This window comes from Pectinophora gossypiella, chromosome 10, assembly GCF_024362695.1.
Source record: "Pectinophora gossypiella chromosome 10, ilPecGoss1.1, whole genome shotgun sequence".
NCBI lineage: Eukaryota > Metazoa > Arthropoda > Insecta > Lepidoptera > Gelechiidae > Pectinophora > Pectinophora gossypiella.
The window spans coordinates 6,133,832-6,156,720 of NC_065413.1; the positions used below are offsets into that span (position 1 = coordinate 6,133,832).

Sequence of the window (22,889 nt, forward strand, 5' to 3'; positions counted from 1 at the left end):
GGCATACCTGTCAGTCTACACATTAAGTTAGTAATCTAAAGTCATACAAAGCCGGAATTCATCTTCATGGTCTTCAGAGCTTTTATCAGGTGTTTACACGAGTTCCTCTAGGGTGGCTATTCGATCCACATTCTTATTACTACGTATCTTGTTCTACAAAGCAATATTTTTATCAATGAAAAGTAAAGTAATAGCATATGCAAGTAATGGGAAAGCAGAAAACACCTACAACATGGTATTAATACTAGGTACGTAAACAATGCACCCTTTGTGTAACAACAGTGCCTTAAGCGTGATAATAGGATTAGGTTGCACAAACGTTGATCTAATTTTATTACAAGTTGCATTCTAATACCATGTTACGTTTGTAAGACACTCATATGATAGCAATGTTTACGACTCCACATTGATAATTTTACGACAGGTCCTATATTATCACATCGGTAGATTAATATTGTATAGGTCCAAACCAGGAAAGTACCAGTCTCACGCATTTCATAACCTACGTGAAACGTACCTACCACCTACAAAGATATGTCTATTATGTCCTTATAAGTCGAAAATAATTTAGCAACTCACCCAGATCTCGCTTTTGTCTTTAAACGGCATTAAGTTGGGGCTTACGTCGGTTTATTACAAGATTTAGTCGGTAATATTTGATATTAAGTCACGAGAAGTGGAAACATATCGGCGTAATGAAACAAGCAGTATTATTGTCTTATTGTATCATAATTACATCAGCTCACAATTTCAAATCGTGTATTTATCGTGCAATGCTGGGAACTACTGCTTTGTATGTATCTATTTTAGGATCAGACGTGGAAGTAGGCAATATTAAGAGTAAAAATAAATAAAATTCTTTTTTCTCGCTACTTTGGTCTTCTAACTTTTGCCAGAAGAATTGCCAGAAAAATAAGCTTCGCTAATCTGTCTTGTCCGATGCACAGCTTACGCAATGAATAGTTGTTAGTTCTCTATCTCATTAATACTTCACTGCCATGAACGTTTTATAAAATCCACACCCAACAATCTTGCAAATTGTTTGACGTAAGTCCTTCCTTAGCGCTGGTTAGTAATTTGAATCTCAGCAGAGGTATTAACCGCTTATCGACCTCGTCAAAACTGCTCCCAACAAGGGTGAACAGCTGCACAGCGTAGTTATTCAAGATTTATAGCGCACAGACGAAGTCAGAAGTTGTGTCGTGTTCGTAGACCGTACTTGAGCTTGAGACTTAGTAGTGTCTATGTTCACAAGTGAGTTAAAGACATTAATACTCAAAACGGGTTTATTTCATTATATATGAACAATATGCACATTTTGTATTTCATTCAAAATGTTATTTTATTGTAATCATCATCGCCTGTTTTATCTTCTAAAGAAGATCCGTCTTTCACTCCACACATTAAGCTTACATCACAAACTATTATGATAATCATTGACTACATAGGTAACAAACGCGAGACTTCCTCGGTTTCCAAGACATCCTAACCTTCGTTTAACCCTCCAAGAGCGACAGGTATAAAAACGACCGATTGTAACCTTTAAGATGTTGCAATAAAAGTAAACAGGCTGAACAGCATCGTGATTTTGAACTAATTATCCAATTTGTCATCCTCTCCCTTCGTATACGAGTGTAGCTAGAACAGTTGAATTCTCAGAGCTGTCACACCGGATAAATTAGACCCTTCGTCCTACTTTACAAAGGCTGCAATACACGGCCTTTGCTGCATTCCTTTGCAGGTTACATTTAAGCCTGCTTGCTCAAACAATTTGATTGCGACAACCTCTGTGTTTTCTGATTATAATTGCGATTTACAATCTTGGATCTTGTTGTGTGGTGTCAGAATTGCTTATTTAAACATCGAAGTTGTGTATGAAAGAAAAATATACCAAAACTCCAATATTTACATTATCGTATGAAAGCAACAATAAAGAGGAAATAACACGATATGGAGTGAAATAACGGAATAGTGAGATGTTGTAGACCTACATGGTACGGTAAGAACTAAGCGAAGTCAAATAAAAATTCCTCTCCATATTCAACTAGACTTTACAGATTACTTAATTTCATTTTGCTTTTAGTCCAGGCAATGAAGTCACAAACTGCCCTATTTGAATACCAACCCAAGGACCGTTTCTAAAATATTTCTTATTGGAACTAGTAAGTAGCAATAAAAGATAAGCAGCCTAGAGTCATGCAAAGAGAACACAAAATTCTCATTGTCCTCAATTTGTTAGAGGACTTGGAGCTTTATTGCGTTTGAAACATGAAAAATAGATTACGACTGCTGCTCATACTCGTATTATCTCGATTTCTTCTTACCATATTCATAAAAAGGGTTAGGTCGTTTTTTGCTTTGGCTGAGCATTCGATGCTATCTGCTCCTCGGTAACCGACTTAAATGGAGATTTGTGGGCTTGCTATCCGCCGATACCATCGTATGAGTTATGAAGCTATAATTCTGCGTAATTTCAGTTATAATGCAATAAATATCAACTTCGTACCCTCGTATTAGAGTGTATTATAGACTTGTACGCCTATATTTTAAAATTTTAAAGACACTTTTATTCATACTCTCTAGCAAGTAGACATTGCTATGGACCCATATTAAAAGATCAAACCTAACAAATGAAATGGATAGTCCGATGTCAGGGAGAGAGAAAGACCTTATTCGCCATAAAATCTTATGAAACTTAGAAATAACGGTAAAGGGACCAAAGTCACATAAAACAGCTGGTCATATTAATAAGGAACGGTATCGAACACTAAAGAAATAATAATAATAAAAAAATATGATGTGACTAGGATTTAAACTACGTGAACCGATCATTACCATTCATCGAACGGTGCGTGTCCAACGTGTAAGTGTTGGTAACGAATTTATAATCACCAGCATTGTTATTTAGCACGAATCGTATTTGTGCTCAGAATACATTCAAATAGAGCAAGGGCAGAGATAGTCCGCCTTCAGAGAGACATTTATTTATATTCATTGTTTGAACCGCCCAAAACATTAGGCGAGGCAAAGTTCAATGCCACATTAATTTTTGTAACACATTTTAAATTTTGAAATTAGGTAAGTATACAAAAATATTACAAACCAGATCAAAAAATAGTTTTTAAAAAGGTCACGTTGAAGCAATTCATAAGCAATTTGACATTTGCGCATATAAAAGTAGGTGCGCAATGTCAACAAATATGTCTAATATCAATATTACTTTCTTAGATGAATAGCTTATATGTGGCATTTTAACCCCCTGTTTTCATATATACTTCCACATTTACACTATGTACCGAACTATGTAGAGCTTTTAATAGTAGATGTGAAACACTGTACCTATAGGTATATTTTATAATTACAAAAAACGTAAGAAATTGATAAAGATCAGTATTCAGCTCATATATTACGTCCCTTTTATGGTAATCGCGAGATAATTTAATCATAATTCGTTTCATTGTAAATCGATTGATTGACTGAGTACCACTTCGACCCAAGCCCCGTTAGTTCCGGGTTCAACTATGTCTAAAGCCGTTTCAATTAGCTACAGTTGTTAATAATTAATTAGTTTCTTCTATTTTACAATATAATCGAGATTCAAAGGTATTTGGACTAAGCTAAAGTTATTTGTTCCTTTTTAAAAATATGAGTTCTTGGTAGAAGGATTTATGCATATTTTTTGTAATAGACAGAAGATTGTATGAACCTTGAGTGCATTTTAGAGAGTAGAATCTTAAGGACATTAATATATTCACAAGACGAATAAAATTCCATTCGATTTGCAGTAAACGTGAAACAAACATTTATTCGATATAAAGGGAGAGAAAATAGATATTACAGTAGGGTGCAATAAAATATATTTGTAGTAAATATCTGTATTACATTCTACTCGTCTCCTAAGACCTAAGGCATTAAGCCTGGTGATGATTATCCGTTGTTCCATCCGTTATATCTGACGGGAGAAACGAAGCATGAACATAAGGAGGAAATACTTCCATCAACCTTCAGGAAATTCCAGAACACACCTTACACAGCCCTTTATGCGAAGCGCATTTAATTATTTACAGTAGTAAAATTGATGAGTTTCATCAGTTTTATGTGGCTATTTACTTTTAACAACAGTTAGTATTAAACCTTATTAGCTTTTAACTTCATTAGGCTACATACCATTTGTTAGTATCTCAAGGTGTCTGTTTTCGCTTTTCATGTTTTATTAAAAGGACGGAAACCTAAATAAGTCAGGACTCAAGATTATAGGGTTGCAGAAGAATACTTTATAAAATTTTGATATAATTCATGAGAATTTACTTCATTTACGTTGATTACAGTATTTTTTTTTAACAAAGCTTAATAATTATCCAAGATGCATGACGCTTTTAGGTAAATTAAGAGCCAATCAAAATGAAAATAAATTCTTCTGACGAGTTATACCGAACTTTAAAGCGCTATAGGGAAATTTTTCGGTTGAACGCCCAAGCGGAATGGATTCGGCACGCAGAAAAACTTTGAATAAAATTGTTCCCGCGAAATATTAGTCAAACAACCGACAAAAAGTTGTAAGTACCACCGTTTCCAATTTGTTGTCTTTTCTTTGATGATGATCTCAAACTTGTCGGCAAACAAACTCGTGTTTTTGGGTTTGGGTCGACGGCCTTACGAATTTTTGACACCAATAACATTAATAAATACACATTGCAGGTTTTGTATTTTATGAATATTTTACAAAATTAAATAACATATGTACAAAATAATTAACTTTCCAATTCATTATTGACATTATGAGTTATATGAAAGAAAAATTTTGACGTAAGGCGCTGATCCTTTACGATGTTAATAGTACAAGTTTTTTGCAGCTGTAGATCGTGTCTTAAGACATGTCTTAACTATTTATACTTGTATAAATAGTATATAATGAATATTGACAAACATATAATTTAAAATGCGTCAGCTTGAAATTAAATGCTATTCATAATAAACTTGCAGGTGTATAGACTGAGCATCATTAGTAAAGGTCAAATTTAAAAATATGTTATGGAAGCATCCGTAAACAGTTGGTGCAAAATTATATTTTTTCTTGTTAGTGTTAACTATTTTTTCCGTCTGACAGGATAAAGTCCTAATCATTATGTATTACTAGAACGGTATAAAAAAAAAATGAGGCCACAGAAAACAAGTCGCAAGTGGTTAGCCAAGCAACTTCTTTACCTACTTGTGTTAACAGAATACCCTGTTAAGACAGCAGCTAAATTATAGGTGCATGTTTTTAACAACTAAAGCAAGATTTCAACACGCTATATTGAAAGAATACTAAATTAGCCACTTGACTTCACTGGTCTAATAACATCTAGCAAAGCTGAACCTATAGAAACTTCTTGGCTATATAGTTTTCTAAATAAAAATAACAAAACCTTAATTAACAGAAAGTCTTTTAAATTACGTTCTTAAGCCCCGTAAGTCGCTATCGTTCAGTAAGAAAATAAGAGCTAAGCTGTTAAATAAAACTTAAAATCTTCTTAGTTCTTTAGCAACATAATCCGAACAGCATTAGCATATTGAGAAGGGACAAAGTACTTAGTCTGTTTAAACTAGTTTAGATTTAAATGGTAGTAGAATATAAGGAATTTCTCAAAGCTATACTTGCACAATTGTATTTAAGCATAATGGACGTCGTAAGGTATTTTAACGTTTATGTTTATGTTGATTCTACTCTTGCCAATTTCGAGAAAGTCGATGAACAGTCTGAATAAAATTTCTTTGCTTAACTTATTGCATCCTCTCCCTACGAATGGAAAGTTCCGCGTACCATAATATATGATTTCATCTTGAATGGGCAGAGTCACAAGTCATCAGAGACATTTTGCAGTGATACTAAACTTAACACTTAATATGGCTGAAATACATTATAAATAGTTACATCCCAAACAATAGGGATAAACATACGTGGTCCGACTGAAATGAGTTTGGTCACAAAGCCTGTTTAAATTGTTGTACCTACATATACCTGTATCTTCTGCATCATTCTGAAACTATGACAACATTAATTCAATGAATACGCCTTTGTTATGCGCTGATTCTTACTAGTATCTAATGCCAAACAATACTTCACTGCCTAATACATGTCTCATGACTGCATTGTTGAATGCTTTCAACAACAATATTCATCATGCTGTGTAAACAAAAATATCCAATTGGATTTTTTATTTTGCATGACTACAACATGAAGTCACTAGTTATTCATGTTGACTTCGCCGTCTATAAGAAGATAATCATTAAACAATGATAAAAAATACCACCTACAGATTTTTAATTAGGTATTATTGTGACTGTGAGCTTGTAAAGAACTTATTTATGGTCTTTGGTTTTGTTAGAACTTTGTTAATAACCTGATTCCCGCTGTTTAAATTTGGAACAGGTGGTAAGGGTCAAGGCACCATAAAGGAAGGTTATTTCTTTATTTTTCACTTCCCTCGTCCTTTTACGTCCCTAATTATTGGACAACGATTATATGAGTTACAAACCATGTCAAGCTCTATTCAAAATTAGGTACCTACTCGATCCTTGTTAAAGAATTAGTAAAGCCATTAACATTGGCAACAACCATGCTTACAGCAAACCCATGCATATTTAAAAGCCATTCAACAATTATGCAATTATGTGTTTGTACGAGTACTCACAGTTAAAATAGGGTTGTCTAGCGGTCCACCTGCCCGTGCCGGGTCCGGAGTCTGAGTCGTCCCTGGAATGCGACACCTGTGACCACAATTACACTCACGGTACCACACCGAACACTTCCAATAGTAACAGTTGCAGAAAGGTTCACACACAAACACAAGATTTAACGTTATGTTAAGTTGGAATTGTCACTGAAATCGTAAAAAAAATTTCGCGCGTCAACGGAGCGGGGTTGACAACGGCGACTTTACGAAGCGGCGAATGAACTCGGACTGGCGGTCGAGAGTGGGGGGCGTGAGCGGGCTGAGTGCTGAGTGGGCCAACCGGGATGCGATAGTGGCGCCGCCACCTGTTGTCGCGAGGGCGTACAACTGCCTTTACAACTACAACTCGTTGCGAGCAAGCAACATTAATTTCTTTGATTACGCAACACTGTAAAGTTTAACCGGGTGCGGGCAGGAAGAAATGTCGCCGAGAATTATTATGCGTTTGCAAAGCGGGTCTAATTGAAATTCTTTGTTGTAGCACGTCGTGCAACTTACTGGTTGTCGTCGCAATGCAATAACTTACGTTCATAATAAAAATAAAACGAGGAACGCTTTGAAGTTGTAATATACTGGCACAGAAAGGCTTCGTTCTGTTGATTTGTATGACTGACTGTGACCGTGAATTTCTGTAGTTAAAGCCGTTAATTTCAATTCTGTTATAACATTTATAGTGTTTAATCATCTTGTTCTTATTTTGTATTTTGTACTTTAATACTTACGTTTATTTTTCTACATAAATTGATTCGCATTTGATATCAATCTGAGCTGACCTCGACTTCGACTTAAGATGACACACGTTTACCTATAGTCACTTAAGATTTTCGACTTTCTTTATCCTGTGCGCCTAGTTAAGTGTTTTTTATAACTATTTCCTTTTATTTGTGCAACAACACATATAAATTTGACTTCTCAATCAATTATGTATGAACAAGAAGATCTAAAAGGGCCACAAAGCAATTCATCAAAAACCGATACAAATATGTTAACATTGCGTACTTACTTACTTTTATATGCGCAGTTTTAATAATGATAGGTTAGATAATTTTCTTCTGTCTTGCCTTTTTAGACCTTCAATCCACTATTAGAAGGTGAATGTGTTTGGGTAGTAAATATTTAAATAAAACCGTGTTAATAGTATTGTTCAATTATTTAATTCATTTTACGTGCCGTTATTAATAAATATTTATTGTGTCTCATATTGTATTGCTTTAATTTGTAAGTTTGGAAACCGAAGGTACAATTTTATAGAAAATATTGCATTTCTACGTTAATTACAAGGTGTATGGCACATACTATAATACAAAATATACAGGATTAGGGGAAGGCCGGGCATAGTGGATACCTTAAGGTATTTAAGGTTATAGCAGAAAAGGTTTACAATACAAAAACAAAATAATTATCAGAAATCAATCTTTATTTATTGCTCTTACAAATACGAACTTCAGTAACCAAGAATATTTAAACAATAATCAACTGCAGTTCAAATAAAAAAAAGTACGATTGTATTCGCTTTGCCCGGTATCCCGGGTAAAGCGGATACAGTACTTGGGCAAAGTGAATACCCATAATCAGACTCTGAAAATATAGAAATAACTTTGATTAACTGAAACAAATAACTTTTATTGACCATAAAATTATAAAATTAAGATTGGCAATTGTCACAGGTATACCCTTATGTGCCATCAAAAACAGAACAATTTTCGTGACACCATTGTTGACAAATGTCACATCGAATCCAATTTTCAATTAGTTTACCGTCTTCTTTTATATATATTTTCTTAATCTTCGGTGAAAACAGTTTTTTTTTAATATTTATTCATCAACTGAAACTAGTAAAAGACCTTTTTAGATAATAAGTCATCAGTGGATATGGTATCCACTTTGCCCTACTCACTTTGCCCCACTAGGTAAATTTTGAGGTTAACACATTTCATGCAAAAACGAATAATTCTGACTTTCTGTTAATTATACCATAAAAACCTACTTTGGTATGCTACTGAATTAAGACATTCCTAAGAATCAAGAACAAGTAATATAGGAGAATTAATCAATGTACTTACCGCGTAAAATCAATCTTTTATTTACGAAAACACAAATCTCCACTCCGCGGATGGGACACGACGCGGCCTCTCGCTTCTATGTTTGCCGCGTATTAATCCAAGATGGCCCGACGTAACAGTAGTGGTGTGTTGAATTAACATCTAATATTTTAGGAGTAGTGGAGAGTATTCGCTTTGCCCGGGGTATTCACTTTGCCCAGCCTTCCCCTACAGCCTATTTAATCTAATATCACTTTAGTTAATGATATAATTGGTGATGCAGTTGCGTTATTGTAGCGGCTAAGAGTAACACTAGGTGTCCGAATATACCTGGAAAATGATAAAATTAATAAGTTATTTCTCTGTTTTTGTTGTTACAAAACAAGTCAAATTTTTGTAGGAGTTTTTCGGACCGAAGCTTTTTCAGGCAGCCCATTATTTTATTTATATTTAATTCTGGCAACTAGGGCCCATACAATTAATACCTTAACTTAAGAATTCATACAATACATAACAACATGATATAAACACCCTGTATACGTCCCACTGTTGGGCACAGGCCTCCCCTCAATCAACCGGAGGGGGTATGGAGCATACTCCACCACGCTGCTCCAATGCGGGTTGGTGGAGGTGTTTTTACGGCTAATAGCCGGGACCAACGGCTTAACGTGCCCTCCGAAGCACGGAATCATCTTACTTTTTTGGACAATCAGGGAATTTATTATTAGTCTTAATTTAATGTAGGTCCCTATGCTAGGCAAGGGCCTCCTCTTCTCTTTAGAATAAAATAGAAATACTTTATTATAAAAGGGCGCCACACACAAAAAAAAAGACAAAAACCTCATATCAAATACAACCAACAACCATTCTTGCTTGTGCCTTATTCTGATAAGTGTTCCGGAAAGTCTTTAGTTATTATTCGTTATGTATTCAGAAATTTAAATAGGCACAGGATTATTTTGGGTTATGTGGCATTTCGTACGTATGAAAACTATCATTTAGTTTTGACTTCCGATGGAACACTGTCCAAAGAGTGAGAGGGATCCTGAAGGAATTCTCCCCTTTGACGTCTCCCAACAATATGTCTCTTTAGCGGCCTAATAAGGTCTGATATCAAACTTGTTGGTGACATCAGTCATCGACCTTATAACCCACAAGACTTGATGATGTTCGCTATTTACCTATAGTATATATTAAGCGATAATACGATGTACAGAATGGCGGAGAGTTCCGCTCCGTTAGATTTACCTCACGGTCTTACTTTAGTCTTCAAACATATGAGCCTCAGACGTTACACACAAATATACGTCATGTAAACGTCGCGTCCTGGTTTTACACAAACACTATATGTTGATAACGTCAATGTGTAGTGTCTGTGTAAAACCAGATGTTTCCAAAATACCACGAGCCTATAGGTACAATTTGGTTCAATGATCAGTCTTCATACGTCTATCATCTCAAATTTTAGGAGCATTTTCTCCCGCAAAGTAATTAGGTTATATATTTTTTTAAATCCAACTTACACGCCGAATCAGAAGCCAAGTCCTGCACAGGAGATCGATATTCATCGGAGATGTCCAGAAACTGATAGATGGCTTTGAACCCTCGACCATCCAGCCTATCATTCGACCGGAACGTTACTTTGAAGAAATTCCTTTCGGATTCAACATGGAACTCTTTCAGCTGACCGCAGTATCTACCATATCTATTGTCTTCAGTCATGTAGTTTGAAAATTCGACGTAATCACTCGCTGAGACGGCTTCACATCTGTAAAATAAATTGGTTGGGTAGTTTTGTTGTATTTTCCAAGACTGTTGTATTTTATAGAGTTTATAAAAGTATTTTACTGTAAATTACTTAGTACAGAATAAAATATTCTAGGAATTCTAATTGCTTGCGTTTGTTAGAATACGTAATTGATTCTGATTAGAATACGGTGTAAGAGAAAATTGCGAGGTACCCAGTAAGAGGTTCTTTTTTGACATGACATAATGTAGATCTGCCTCAGATGATATTAACTTGATCGGACAAATGGAGATCCCTCACCAGGTTATAGATTGAAGAGTAAGTAACTAATAAAAAATATGATGTTTTTTTTTATCAAATGGGTTTGCTCTTGACGCTATGTACGCTATTGACGCTTGCTCTCGTGTCGACGATGTAGCGAGCTGGGGGGTTAGAAAGGCCACATCAAAGCAATTCATCTAAAATAGCATAATAATGCATTTGACATTAAATTTGTTGGCATTGTGCACTTACTTTTATATGCGCAAATATAAAATTGCAATATTGATTTTTAGATGAATTGCTTCGATGTGGACTTTTTAACCCCCCTGGCACAGAGAGGTGCCATTTCAAACTTTTTTTAGCTTCTAAAAAAATAAAGTACACTTACGGTGAAACTCCCTCGACGTCGAAGTTTGTGAAGTGCAGATGAACCTTCTCTGTCTCCCCTCCATGGAAGAAGTACGTGCATTCAGTGTCCCTGGGATACGGACCCGGAGCGTTGGGAGACGCGAAAGTACCGTTCCTGGACTCGGTACTGTTGTATACGAACGCACAGGGAAACTCTTTGAGTTGCCTCCCTGAGGTTATGCCGAAATCTGGAAAAAAGAGAAGATTATCATTATTTTTCGATAACCTTTCATTGTTGCGTACACCACGTGCATTATGGATAGTTCTTCGAACACCGGTAGTCAATATCATTCATTACCGTAAAAATAAAAATATCTTAGGAACTTTTTTCTTTTTGCAACTTTTAATATCCAGTTAGAACTAATGTATGTCGCCAAATTACGCAAGTTCGGAGTTTTGCAAAAAAAAAAAGAAAAAAATTCTATATTTTTTGCGTTAACGGTAAATGATGTTGACTTCCGGTGTTCGAAGGTATACCCTTTTGCGAGGATGTTATTGTGTGTGTTAAGTTTTTTTTTCTTCAGTTGATACATACACACACAAACACACTTAGATAAGAGGCAGGTACATTCATCGTAAGATGAACGAAGTACCCACGCTTCACCGAGCTTACGATAATCATGTAATTATTTGGTACTTCATTTTAATGACTTTTCTACATACTGTAATTTTGGAGCCCAAAAATATGACTGAAGTGAAAGTTGGGAAACTTTAGTATTAAGTATCTACACTAATACTAAAGTTTCCCAACCTATATCCATAAAGTAATTAACTAAGATTCTTTGAACGTGACTTATTGTAGGTTTGCCTTGGATGGCATTAACTACTTGGCTGGACAAATGGGAAGCGCAGAGATCTCTCATTCAATTAATTGATTGTTCTTTATGTAGGCCTAAGTCACTTGTGGAATGGGGGACATTAAAAATTCTGAGGATCGGATATCGAGAACATGACCACCTTGTATGGAACATTAATATTGATTTTGCCAAGCAGACGAGTTCATTTAATTAAAAAAGCTTTTAAAATATTAAGCTCACAATTTTGTTCTACATAACTGTTACTCTGCCTGTGGTCTATGTAGCAATTAATTTGATTATTATCTTTAATTATCATAAATTAATAAATACACAAACAAGCGTAATCTTTACGATCTACCTACGTGCTTAAAGAATTATAATAAAATTTTAATAGATGTTCTAAACTCCGATAAACGTGGAAGACTGTTCTGTGGACGCAATGACGTAGTTAAGTGTCATTATCACCCATTTTGGGGTGACACCTGAAAAGTAAGAACTTGCACAAACCGTCATAACGTATTATTAAGGTTTGTAGTCATCGTCTGAATCGAGATTTTGAGTTAGCAAAGTGCACGAACGTTTGTCAATGGTCACAGTTAGCAGATCAATGATCATCACTTACGGCTCAGTAATTCTCAATTAAAAAGGCCAATTTGAAGCATTTTTTAACATTGCGCACTTATTATTTGTGTATTGAGAGTGCTCGAACTAATATAGCCTAATTGGCCACTGCGACTTAGCTATTTCTGTTGTGGCCAAATTCCTACATAATATATTTAAAACGCCTCCTCTAGACCAATCCGTTCGATTAGATCGAGCGTCTTCTTGGGAGGAAGCTTCATGACCTCCTGGGGATCCATTATGTGGCCTCCCAGTTTTCGGCTTCTACTGTGTATGAGAGCCTCACAGCTGCACAGCAGGTGTAATGGCGTCTCATCCTCCTTTAAACAGAATCTGCATAAAGTAGGGAACTTGGTCAGCTCCATTCTATGTAGGTGCTTGTTGAGTCTGCTATGCCCAATGAGGCCCTACATTGCGCACTTAGGTACTTTTATAATATCAGCAAATGTCAATTTGCAATATTGCTTTTTGGGTGACTTGCTTCAATGTAGCGTTTTATCCAGCAGGTGTCACCCGCCCTAAATACGTCACTGTATGGATGAGAAGCGAATGTTTTTGCAATAAACTGTTTATTGCATCGTATTTCTAACTTATCGGCCTGTGAGAAACAGGAAGACGTAAATAGGATTGTACATTAAACCTGTGCACTGGTTCAATCCGTATTACTTTAAGTAAAGTTCGATAATTAAGTATAGGTAATTTATTTTCCTTTTCAAATACACTTGTTCCTTTCGTTATTTAAGTACCAACATTGGTGAACAAATAATCGAGTCAAGTACTGTTGCCGAGTTTTTAATAAAGAGGGACTTTACAGGTTACATTGCCAAAGAAAATGTAGATAGCGTTGTACAGATTTAACGCGATAATTACCTATTTTCTCATTTCTGGATTATATTATTATTCAATAACTAGCTTTTGCCCGCGACTCCGTCCGCGTGGCGTGTTATAAAAGAAAGATCTTTGTGTGTGTGGGAGAAAGGTTAAAAAATGCTTAATTTTATTATTTTTAAATGAGGTTACAGTATAAGTAGCTTTGGTTTGATATTTTAGGAAAATACGATCAGTTTCAAAAATTTAAACAAAATTTAAAAATTACAACAGAAATACGCCGTGAAACGTCCGCCTTTTTAGATTTATTATAAGTACAGATGTCAGAGGCATATTATATTCAATAATTGTTGCTTATAATAATAATTTTTATCAGAATAGTAACGGGTGGATGATGTTTTGTGCATGGGTGTAATAATAAGTCATCATTTATTTATCCAAAAACAAAGACAAAAAATGCATTTTGTATGTTATCCACAAAAGTATAAGGTTAAACGAAGGCAACATTGAACAGCGTCATCTAGGTATATTTTTTTGGGAAATATAGCCTAGAAAGACCATCATTGTCTTCAAAATAATATGATTATATTCCATAAGGTTATGTGGATAATTCTCTGAACACCAGAAGTCAACATCACTACCGTGAATGCAAAAACATCCTAGATTATTTCGTCTTTTTGCAAATATCCAGTTAGAACTTATGTATTCATCATCATCAATTTAAGAGCCACACGCTCTTGTCGGTGCAGCATTTTCTATGCTACTTTTTTAGGGAAAAATAGGGCAGTGTCAGTTTCCCTCTTGCCTTCCGCCCCGCAGTACTCTGTCTGACGCAAGTGGGATGGCGCCGAGAGTAGTCTATTACAAAGCCATACTAGGACTCCTGCCCTCCGCCTCTGAATAGTACCACTAGTAGTACTCTATGTAGTAGTAGTACTTATGTAATAATTATATGTCGCCAAATCACTTCTAACTAACTGCACATTTGCAGAAAGACCAACGATTTTAGGATATTATTGCTTTAACGGTAATGAGATTGACCATCGGTATTCGAAGATCTACCCTTATCACTTGATGAGAGCGCGTACGTGAAAAATATCAAGAAAGCAAAAACATTGTAAGCTGATTTTATTAGAACGAAAAACTGACATTTAAAACAACAGAACGTACAAATATGAAAATATATTAAAAAAAAGAAAACAAAACTTAAAACGACCAAGGAGGCCGTCGTTAACACTCCCCATGTGTCATTTCAAAAGGGAAAGATAAGACGGATCTACCTTCCTGGACAGAATTGGGTCGTGTACTAGGTTCAAGATAAATTATGAAATTCTGATTACTAAATAAAGACACATCTAAAACTAACGAAAAACATTTTCTTTTTTCTATTAAACTTATTTATGAATTTTAATCAAGAAAAACGTAATAATAAGTCCGACATTTTGTCACGTTTTTCTATGACGTCACAGAGTGCTTTTTCATACAAATTCCATAGTAATTTCGTGTTTTGACGTTTAGTAAAAAGTAACTGATTTGACTAGTTGGAAACTAGCCTATTCATAGCTACGTCAATTCTTATAATATTGTAGAAGAACAAAAAACACATAAAACGCGGCTTCGCGCTAGTACCTCCGAGAGGGTAGGCAGAGGTGTATAGTAATAATTCCTCGCCATCTACGTTTTTTGAACGATAACGAACGGCACACAAGGGTGTGGTTCAATAATAGGGGAATTAAAATACAACTTACTTTCTACAAAAGCGTAAGATATTTTGAATCCTCTGGCGTGTCTTGACGAGTGGGTCCCTCGGAACTCGAGCATCAGTTTTGGGCCATTCGACATGATGGGTTTGGGCAGGTCAACTCCACAGAATGTTTCCACCTTCTCAAGACGACCATCCACGTTGACAAATGCTTGTAGCGAGTCGACGTTTGTGCAACTGAAAGGAAAAAGACGGAAGTGTAATGTATCTTCTCTCTTCCATGTTGAAGGTTGGCAGGCTAATCTCGCACTATGGGATGTTGCATTATGTTGCACACATCGATGTTTACGCATTAACTTTTCGTCCCTCTTTTTGAGCGTTGGTGATCTATCTACGGTAGGTTTAGGTTAGTAGAGCAATGTTCATACGGTGTAATGTCAAAACCTATGTACCTACAGTTGGTCGCGGAGATCTATAGATCAGAACCTTTTCAGGACTGGGAACGTTCCTAAAGTGGGAATATTCCCAGGAATGTCACATCACTGGATGTTACGAAGCTCTTAAACTATCAGATATCCAAAATAAAAAAAAATGTTTCTGATAATTTCAGAAGCCAGGTATTTTTTCGCGGCCGAAGGAGCGATACCGCGTCCTCTGCATTTTTTTATTGCTTCGTATTCGTAACAGTCAATTTATTATAATCCCAACAAATAAAATTCATGTAAAATGTTGCCAAGACGAGATCATATCGATCGCATTGTCAAAAAGTTACCAGATCTCATGTAGAGCCAAGCTTCTAACTCTACACGCCCTAATTACTTACACAAAAACTAAGTTCACAAACTTTACACATTAGGCAAATAAATATCCTGTTAAATCCAATTAAATAGGTACCCGTATCCAAAACCGGTAAAAAATATCCTACTTATATCCACATCAAAGTAGGTAGGTAGGTACCTTGGTACTTACCGATATCGATAGTGTAAGTGGGTCAAGTAAGTATTACGGGTAGCTACCTATTTGACATAACCATTTGAATAAATAAATTGTTGAAAATAAGTAGGTAGGTAAATAAGTTTAAACATAAGTAATTATAATTAAGTAGGTGGTGAATCTCAAAATTTCAAGTTTGGTGGCGAAATTTCATATTATTTTTTCGTGAAAAATTGGGTTCCGACATGAAAAAGATCCAAAAGGATCCTCGGTTCCGACATGAAAAAGAAATTTTTCAATTCCCAATTTCCCCAATTGTTCACGAAAAAATTATATGACAGTCGCCACCAAACTTGACACATTTTGAGATTCACCCAGGTACAGTTACTTACTCTGAAGAACCATCAGTAGATTTATACAAAAAGAAGTCTTGAAATATTAGTCTGACTCTCTCTTTTCCTCTCCCGAAGAATTCATAGTGGCAGTGAGTGTTTGGGGGGTAGGCTGCAGGGTAGTGGGGAGACGTGAGGGTCCCATGCTTCGTGCCGTCGCTGTTGAACTCCTGGTGACATGATGAAGCTGAAAATAATGAAAATGTTCCTTACAATAATGATCTAGAACCACAGACAATAATTAATAAGTAGGTAATACCTAGGACTGAAAAATCTTGGATTTTTTAAATTTGGAATAAATACTTTGCGTCCGTATCAAGAAGATATTCAGGTATCAGGTATTTGAAAAAAAAAATGATTTTGTTTTAATTTATTGTTACTTGTTATTACATAACAAACGATAAATCTTATTTCAAATTAACTAATTAAATTGTTGCACAAGATGCTGCAATCCTAAAATCAATATTTCGTAAATGACGCATGCGTGAAACGGAACGCAACACTAGTGTAGTGACAAAATAATATGCGATAATGCTAATGTAACCGTACCAGGTACTTTTGTATCGAATGATCTACTAGTTAAACACAATGTCGTCGTTACTATTTATACAATTAATACAATTTTAAGACAGTTAGTAGAAATTCAAGACTAGGCTATGTCTCAAATGTATACGTTCGTTGTTTTTTATCGTAATTGGTAACCATTACCCATGAAACTAGGCAAAAAAATGTTTTTAATATTATTTATGGTGCTAGTTATCTTTATCTGATTAAACTGATTATAAAATGTATTTACACACTAATTATTTATAAGCACTAGTATTTACTATTAATGTATCTGCTACTTACTTACTTACTAATATGGTACATAGTTCCCAACTCTTTGTGTCAAAATGTGACATTTCTCACTGCCTGCTTGTTTTGGTTATAGTCGTACGTGTATTTTTTGGCAAATTTTGTTTCCTTACTACCATATGACCAATTAATTAGCTTTGAAATTTGACTAAAAAAATATGTATCATGTGATATAATAATTGCATTGTGTTTTTTAAGCTGATTTCTTAGTGAAACTTTGAATTGTTTGTGACGAAGTAATCATGGCAGAATTTATACCTTTTTTCGTTGACCGAGCTAAAGGAGGGCGAGCTTCTTGCAAAGGATGTAAACAGAACTGTCCCAGTGGTGAGTTACGTATGGCTAAGGTGGTGCCCAGTCCATATGGAGAGGGCCAACAAATGAAATCCTGGCACCATGTCGACTGCCTAATGAACGCTCTTCTCAAGCAACGGCCTACTACAAAACGTATAGATTCGATCGACGATATCGGTAACTGGGAGACCCTAAGCAAAGATGATCAAGAATCTATACTCAAAAAGATAAATGATATGGAAAAGCTGTACGAAGAGAAGAACAGTGGTAAATATACAGCAAAAGTAATCAAAAATGAATCTCCTTTTCAAAAGAATGCTAACTCGACTACAAATACCTCTTCTGATGCCAAAGTGCCAAGTCCAAGCAAAATTGTAGTTGTGGAAGATAACAAATTCTCCATGTTTGCAAAGCTGTGTAAGAAAATAGCAAGAGTAGACGCTTATACAGATAAAACATCAACTGTAAACAATTTCTTCAGAAATGGGTCTGATGATAAAGAATTCAAAGGAGATATAGCCTTATGGTGTAAACTTTTATTGCCACAAGTAAGTAAACGGGTCTATAATTTAAAAAGTAAACAACTTGTCAAACTATTTTCTAGAATATTTAATACTGATCATGACGATATGTTGACACATTTGGAAAATGGTGATGTAGCAGATACTATACAACATTTCTTTTCAAAATCAAAGTCATATACTCCAAAATCTGAAAGTACACTAAGTATCCATGAAGTAGAAGATTTTCTTCAAGACCTTTCAAAATTGACAAAAGAAGAGGAACAAATATATCATTTCAAGAAAATTGTAAAGAAATGTTCTTTAGAAGATATGAAAATGTTAATCCGGTTAATTAAAGGAGATTTGAGAATAAATGCCGGACCTAAACATATTTTAGAAGGAGTGCACCCAGATGCGTACACTGCATTTCAAACATCTAGAGATCTTAACATGGTTTTAGACAGAGTCCTATCACAAAGCAGTGGAGTCAAACACAAAGATGCATCACAGAAAAGTGTTGAAGCTAAAATTGTTCTAATGACCCCCGTATTGCCAATGCTTGCTGAAGCTTGCAAATCTGTTGAAATGGCCATGAAGAAATGTCCAAATGGTATGTTCTCCGAAATCAAATATGACGGTGAAAGAGTTCAAGTTCATAAAAAAGGAAATGAGTTTAAATATTTCTCGAGGGCGTTAAAACCAGTTATGGCACATAAAGTGAGTCATTTCAGAGACTATTTGCCGCAAGCTTTTCCGAAAGGGGTGGACATGATTTTAGATGCTGAAGTTTTGATGGTTGATGTTAATACTGGGAAGCCTTTGCCATTTGGAACTTTAGGTATTCATAAACAGTCAGAGTTCAAAGATGCTCAAGTCTGCTTGTTTGTATTTGACTGCTTATACTACAATGGAAAAGTATTGATTGATATGCCTATAAGAAAAAGGAGACAGATTCTTCAAGAACACATGGTCGAAGTGACAAACCATGTAATGTTTTCAGAACAAGAATTGATACAAAAGCCATCTGATTTAGCCAAAATGATTGCTAAGGTAAATATTTCCTTTAAATAGTAGTCTTAGTTTTGTCACGAAAGGTTGTTAAAAAATGGCTGTTCCTAGCCTAAAAGTATATTATCTTGATTTACACATAAGTTATACAACAAACATATAATTATGTTATAAATGAACAAATTAAAATAAATTAATCAAAACTGAAACACTCATAATTGAATTATAGTTTTGATTTAGTTGAAAAAAGCAGAATTTAAATTAATAATTTTTCTACTGATATTTTTCAGGTTCTGCAACTAGGTTTAGAAGGCTTAGTATTGAAAGACTTGGAGTCCACTTATGAGCCTGGTAAGAGACACTGGCTGAAGGTGAAGAAAGATTATCTATTTGATGGTGCAATGGCTGACACTGCTGATTTAGTTGTACTGGGAGCTTGGTTCGGTAAGTTATATTTTTATTTATTTTTTGTGCTTCTTACCATGCTAGTGCTGTAGGTAAAGTACATATTAAATTTAAGTATAATATATCTGCTGCTGTCAAGTGTAATATCAGAAAGTTAGAAGCAGTTAAAATATCATTATGATAGCTAATTGACATGTTATTATTAGAAATTAAATTAAGTATTCCCCAAGTTTGAAACCATTTATTTATAAAACGACTAGAAACTTAGATCATTTTCTATATTTTCTATAATATCGCTATCGGGATATGGACACAACTTCAGCCATTGATATTCAATATGGTTACAATAACCTTTGGTAGTTCATCATAATCATCTGACCCACCCACCCATCAACTGTTATACAAAACCATGAATCCTACGCGAATAAATGATTTGATTTGATTTGATTTTGATTTGAAGATAGATTCTGAACAATATTCGCCTCTTCTGATTCTTTTTCCACAGGATTTCCAGGATCACAAGCATGACTTCTTGTATAATAATTCTGCACTTTTTATTCTATTACAGGCACAGGCAAAAAAGGCGGCATGATGTCAGTTTTCTTAATGGGTTGTTTGGACACTCACAGAAATAAGTGGGTGACAGTTACAAAAGTCCACACAGGTCACGACGACAGCACATTGGAAAGGCTTCAAAAGGAGTTAGCGCCTCTTATGGTGAAGATATCACAAGAATATTCCAAAGTTCCTAGTTGGTTGGACTGTAACAAGGGAATGGTTCCAGACTTCATTGCTTCAGATCCTAAGAAACAACCTATCTGGGAAATAACTGGTAAGCTTGTATTTTCTATTTCTTCTTATTTACCCTATTATCTCCTGCTGTGATGTAGGGCTCGAACAACCGTTTTCCACTCCTCGCGATTTTCTTCACGATCGCTTATTCTTATTTATGTGTAGATAAACTCTTCACACTAAGGTGTAAAAGAGTTTATCTACACTTTCACGACGAAATCGGTTGTCTTAAAGTCGTAAGACCGAATGTCCTTTAACTAATTTATCGGGAAATCTCAGTCTTAGTGAACTTATTTTTAGGCGACGGTGGTTGACTGTAACTAATAATAAAATATAACATTTAGAATAAATAAGTTGAAATGTAGTTATTTTAGCAACTAGGTATCGTAAGAATTTAATCCTCTAGTTCTCAAGAAATCTAAAAACAAATCCTCTAGTCCTAGAAACCATTTTTCTGTCTGTTAAGATATTCATATAAGGTAAACTCAAGCCTATATCCCACCGGGGTAAGCAGAGACTATGGAGTTCCATTTGCTAGGTGTTTGCTTTCATTAGGTACTTATATAATTTTAAGCTGGTAAATTATAATCTTAAAATACTTGTTCTTATTATCAGGCACGGAGTTAACAAAAGCAAATTTACACACAGCAGACGGTATATCTGTAAGATTTCCCCGCGTGACACGGATAAGGCACGACAAGGATTGGCAATCGGCAACCAATTTGGACGAGCTTAAACATTTGTACAAAACATCAAAGGAAAAAACAGACGTGACCTTGCTAAACAAATTGGCCGCCACCGCTTCAGAAACTGACTCCTACGAGCCACCTAAAAAGAAAATCAAAGATAGTCCCAAAAAGGATAACATTAAAACTAAGACAATTGACAGTTTCTTGATCAAAGACAAGTTACCTAAAATAAAGAAAGAAGACAGTGCCAATACGTCAAAGTCGTCAGAATCTAGTGACAACAGCAAAGGGGATAGTGACCGAAAAGTCAAACCAAAGAAAAAAGATAACATTAGCAGAAATACTTCGAAATCATCAGAAGCAGATACTAGCGGAAGCACGATAGTAGACGAAACAGAATATGAAGACATTAATATGCAACGGTTACCTAAAAACCCATTACCAGATGCATTTCTACACAAAAGGTTGGGTTTCTATCCAGATTTCATAAGTTTTTCCGAAGAAGAAAGAAGGTTTTTTGAAAGGCATTGGATAGCGTACGGCGGCGACATAGTGAAGTCAATACGTTCTATGGAAGTAGATTATGTGATACATAAAGATAAGAGTATAGAATTTAGAAAGATGCAAAAGTTAAGGAAAAAAGTGCCTGAAAATGTAAGACATGTGACGAAAAACTGGTTGATAAAATGTATAAATGAAGTTAAATTATGTGATACGGCCAAATATGCAATTACAGTTGAATCGGAATGTTAAATTATGAATGTTGTGACTAGTCTATAAGATGTTGTTTTTGTTTCCATTCATTATTATAATCTACAATTATTATTTGTATTGAATTATACTAATTGCCTTATTTACTTCAAATTTGATTGGTACCAATACGTTCCTTTTATAGGTAACAAAAATGCGATTTATTTTGCATTAACATTATTAACTTGTTTGTTTGTTATCCCGATACTGGTAAATTATGTCTCCAATGAATTATTTTTTTATTGCGTCTAATAATAAACTGTTTTTCTATTGAAAAAGACACTTTTTTTAATTGATATTAATTGTCGATGTTAATATTTTTCGTATCTTTTTAAAGTATTCACTGATTATTTTGTTTTTTTTTTGGAGGCTGATCCTTATCAAGCAATTGTTGAAATTCTTGATGAATGATATTCTAACTATTAGCACCTAACATGGAATGCGCCTATCAAACACTGATAGACAGTGGTGCGAATAAATGCCATAGAATAAAGAATAACACTTTGTATAGAACGGTAACTCAGCCCCGCACCAATTCATATCAGGCGCTACCTCACCCCCTCTGGAAATACTACGTACTTTAGTACGGTAACTCAGCCCCGCACCAATTCGTATCGGGCGCTACCTCACCCCCTCAGGTAATACTACGTACTTTAGTACGGTAACTCAGCCCCGCACCAATTCGTATCGGGCGCTACCTCACCCCCTCAGGTAATACTACGTACTTTAGTACGGTAACTCAGCCCCGCACCAATTCGTATCGGGCGCTACCTCACCCCCTCTGGTAATACTACGTACTAAAGTACGTAGTATTACTAAAGTACGTAGTATTATTCCATATTCTATGCTTTAGTCTCAAATGTCTGTAAGATGTACTTACTGTGCCCACCCTGTTAGAGATTACCTCGTTCGTTTGAAAGTTAACAATGAGGAACTTTCCAGGCTACGGTCCCCAAAAAAAAATATAGGTAGATGGCGTTGTACGCGCACCCTTAAAAATAAACTGACGTAATCCAAAAAAATGCAACTTTAGGGAAAACGCCAAACACTGTACTGAAACATTGCATTACAACTTTCGAGATCTACTATTTTTTTAAATATTGGAAATTATCAAAATAAATTGTTTGAATATTGTAATTTTCTTCA

General features: G+C 35.2%; 3 protein-coding genes across 4 annotated transcripts in view; 1 reads left to right on the forward strand and 2 right to left on the reverse strand.

The window, feature by feature from the left end:
* Positions 1 to 6,968, reverse strand: part of LOC126370195 (cadherin-99C) — a 109,680-nt gene extending 102,712 nt beyond the window's left edge. For both annotated transcript variants that reach the window (XM_050014958.1, XM_050014957.1), the window contains exon 1: positions 6,675 to 6,968. The gene's annotated coding sequence lies outside the window, so the exon portion shown is untranslated. The remainder of the gene's footprint in view (positions 1 to 6,674) is intronic.
* An 883-nt stretch (positions 6,969 to 7,851) lies between these two features.
* LOC126370379 (uncharacterized) overlaps positions 7,852 to 22,889 on the reverse strand; it is a 380,386-nt gene continuing 365,348 nt past the window's right edge. Inside the window, exons 22-27 of the mRNA XM_050015216.1 lie at positions 16,448 to 16,634; positions 15,169 to 15,359; positions 11,155 to 11,362; positions 10,282 to 10,526; positions 8,988 to 9,088; positions 7,852 to 8,034 (exon numbers count right to left, since the gene is read on the reverse strand). Coding sequence (XP_049871173.1) covers positions 9,018 to 9,088; positions 10,282 to 10,526; positions 11,155 to 11,362; positions 15,169 to 15,359; positions 16,448 to 16,634 — 902 coding nt within the window. The 3' untranslated portion in view covers positions 7,852 to 8,034; positions 8,988 to 9,017. The remainder of the gene's footprint in view (positions 8,035 to 8,987; positions 9,089 to 10,281; positions 10,527 to 11,154; positions 11,363 to 15,168; positions 15,360 to 16,447; positions 16,635 to 22,889) is intronic.
* On the forward strand, positions 17,341 to 21,850 carry LOC126370205 (DNA ligase 3). The gene is made up of 4 exons (XM_050014986.1): positions 17,341 to 19,149; positions 19,398 to 19,551; positions 20,081 to 20,344; positions 20,920 to 21,850. Exons 1-4 carry the CDS (start codon positions 17,545 to 17,547, stop codon positions 21,744 to 21,746), a joined length of 2,850 nt encoding a protein of 949 aa, XP_049870943.1. The 5' UTR covers positions 17,341 to 17,544; the 3' UTR covers positions 21,747 to 21,850.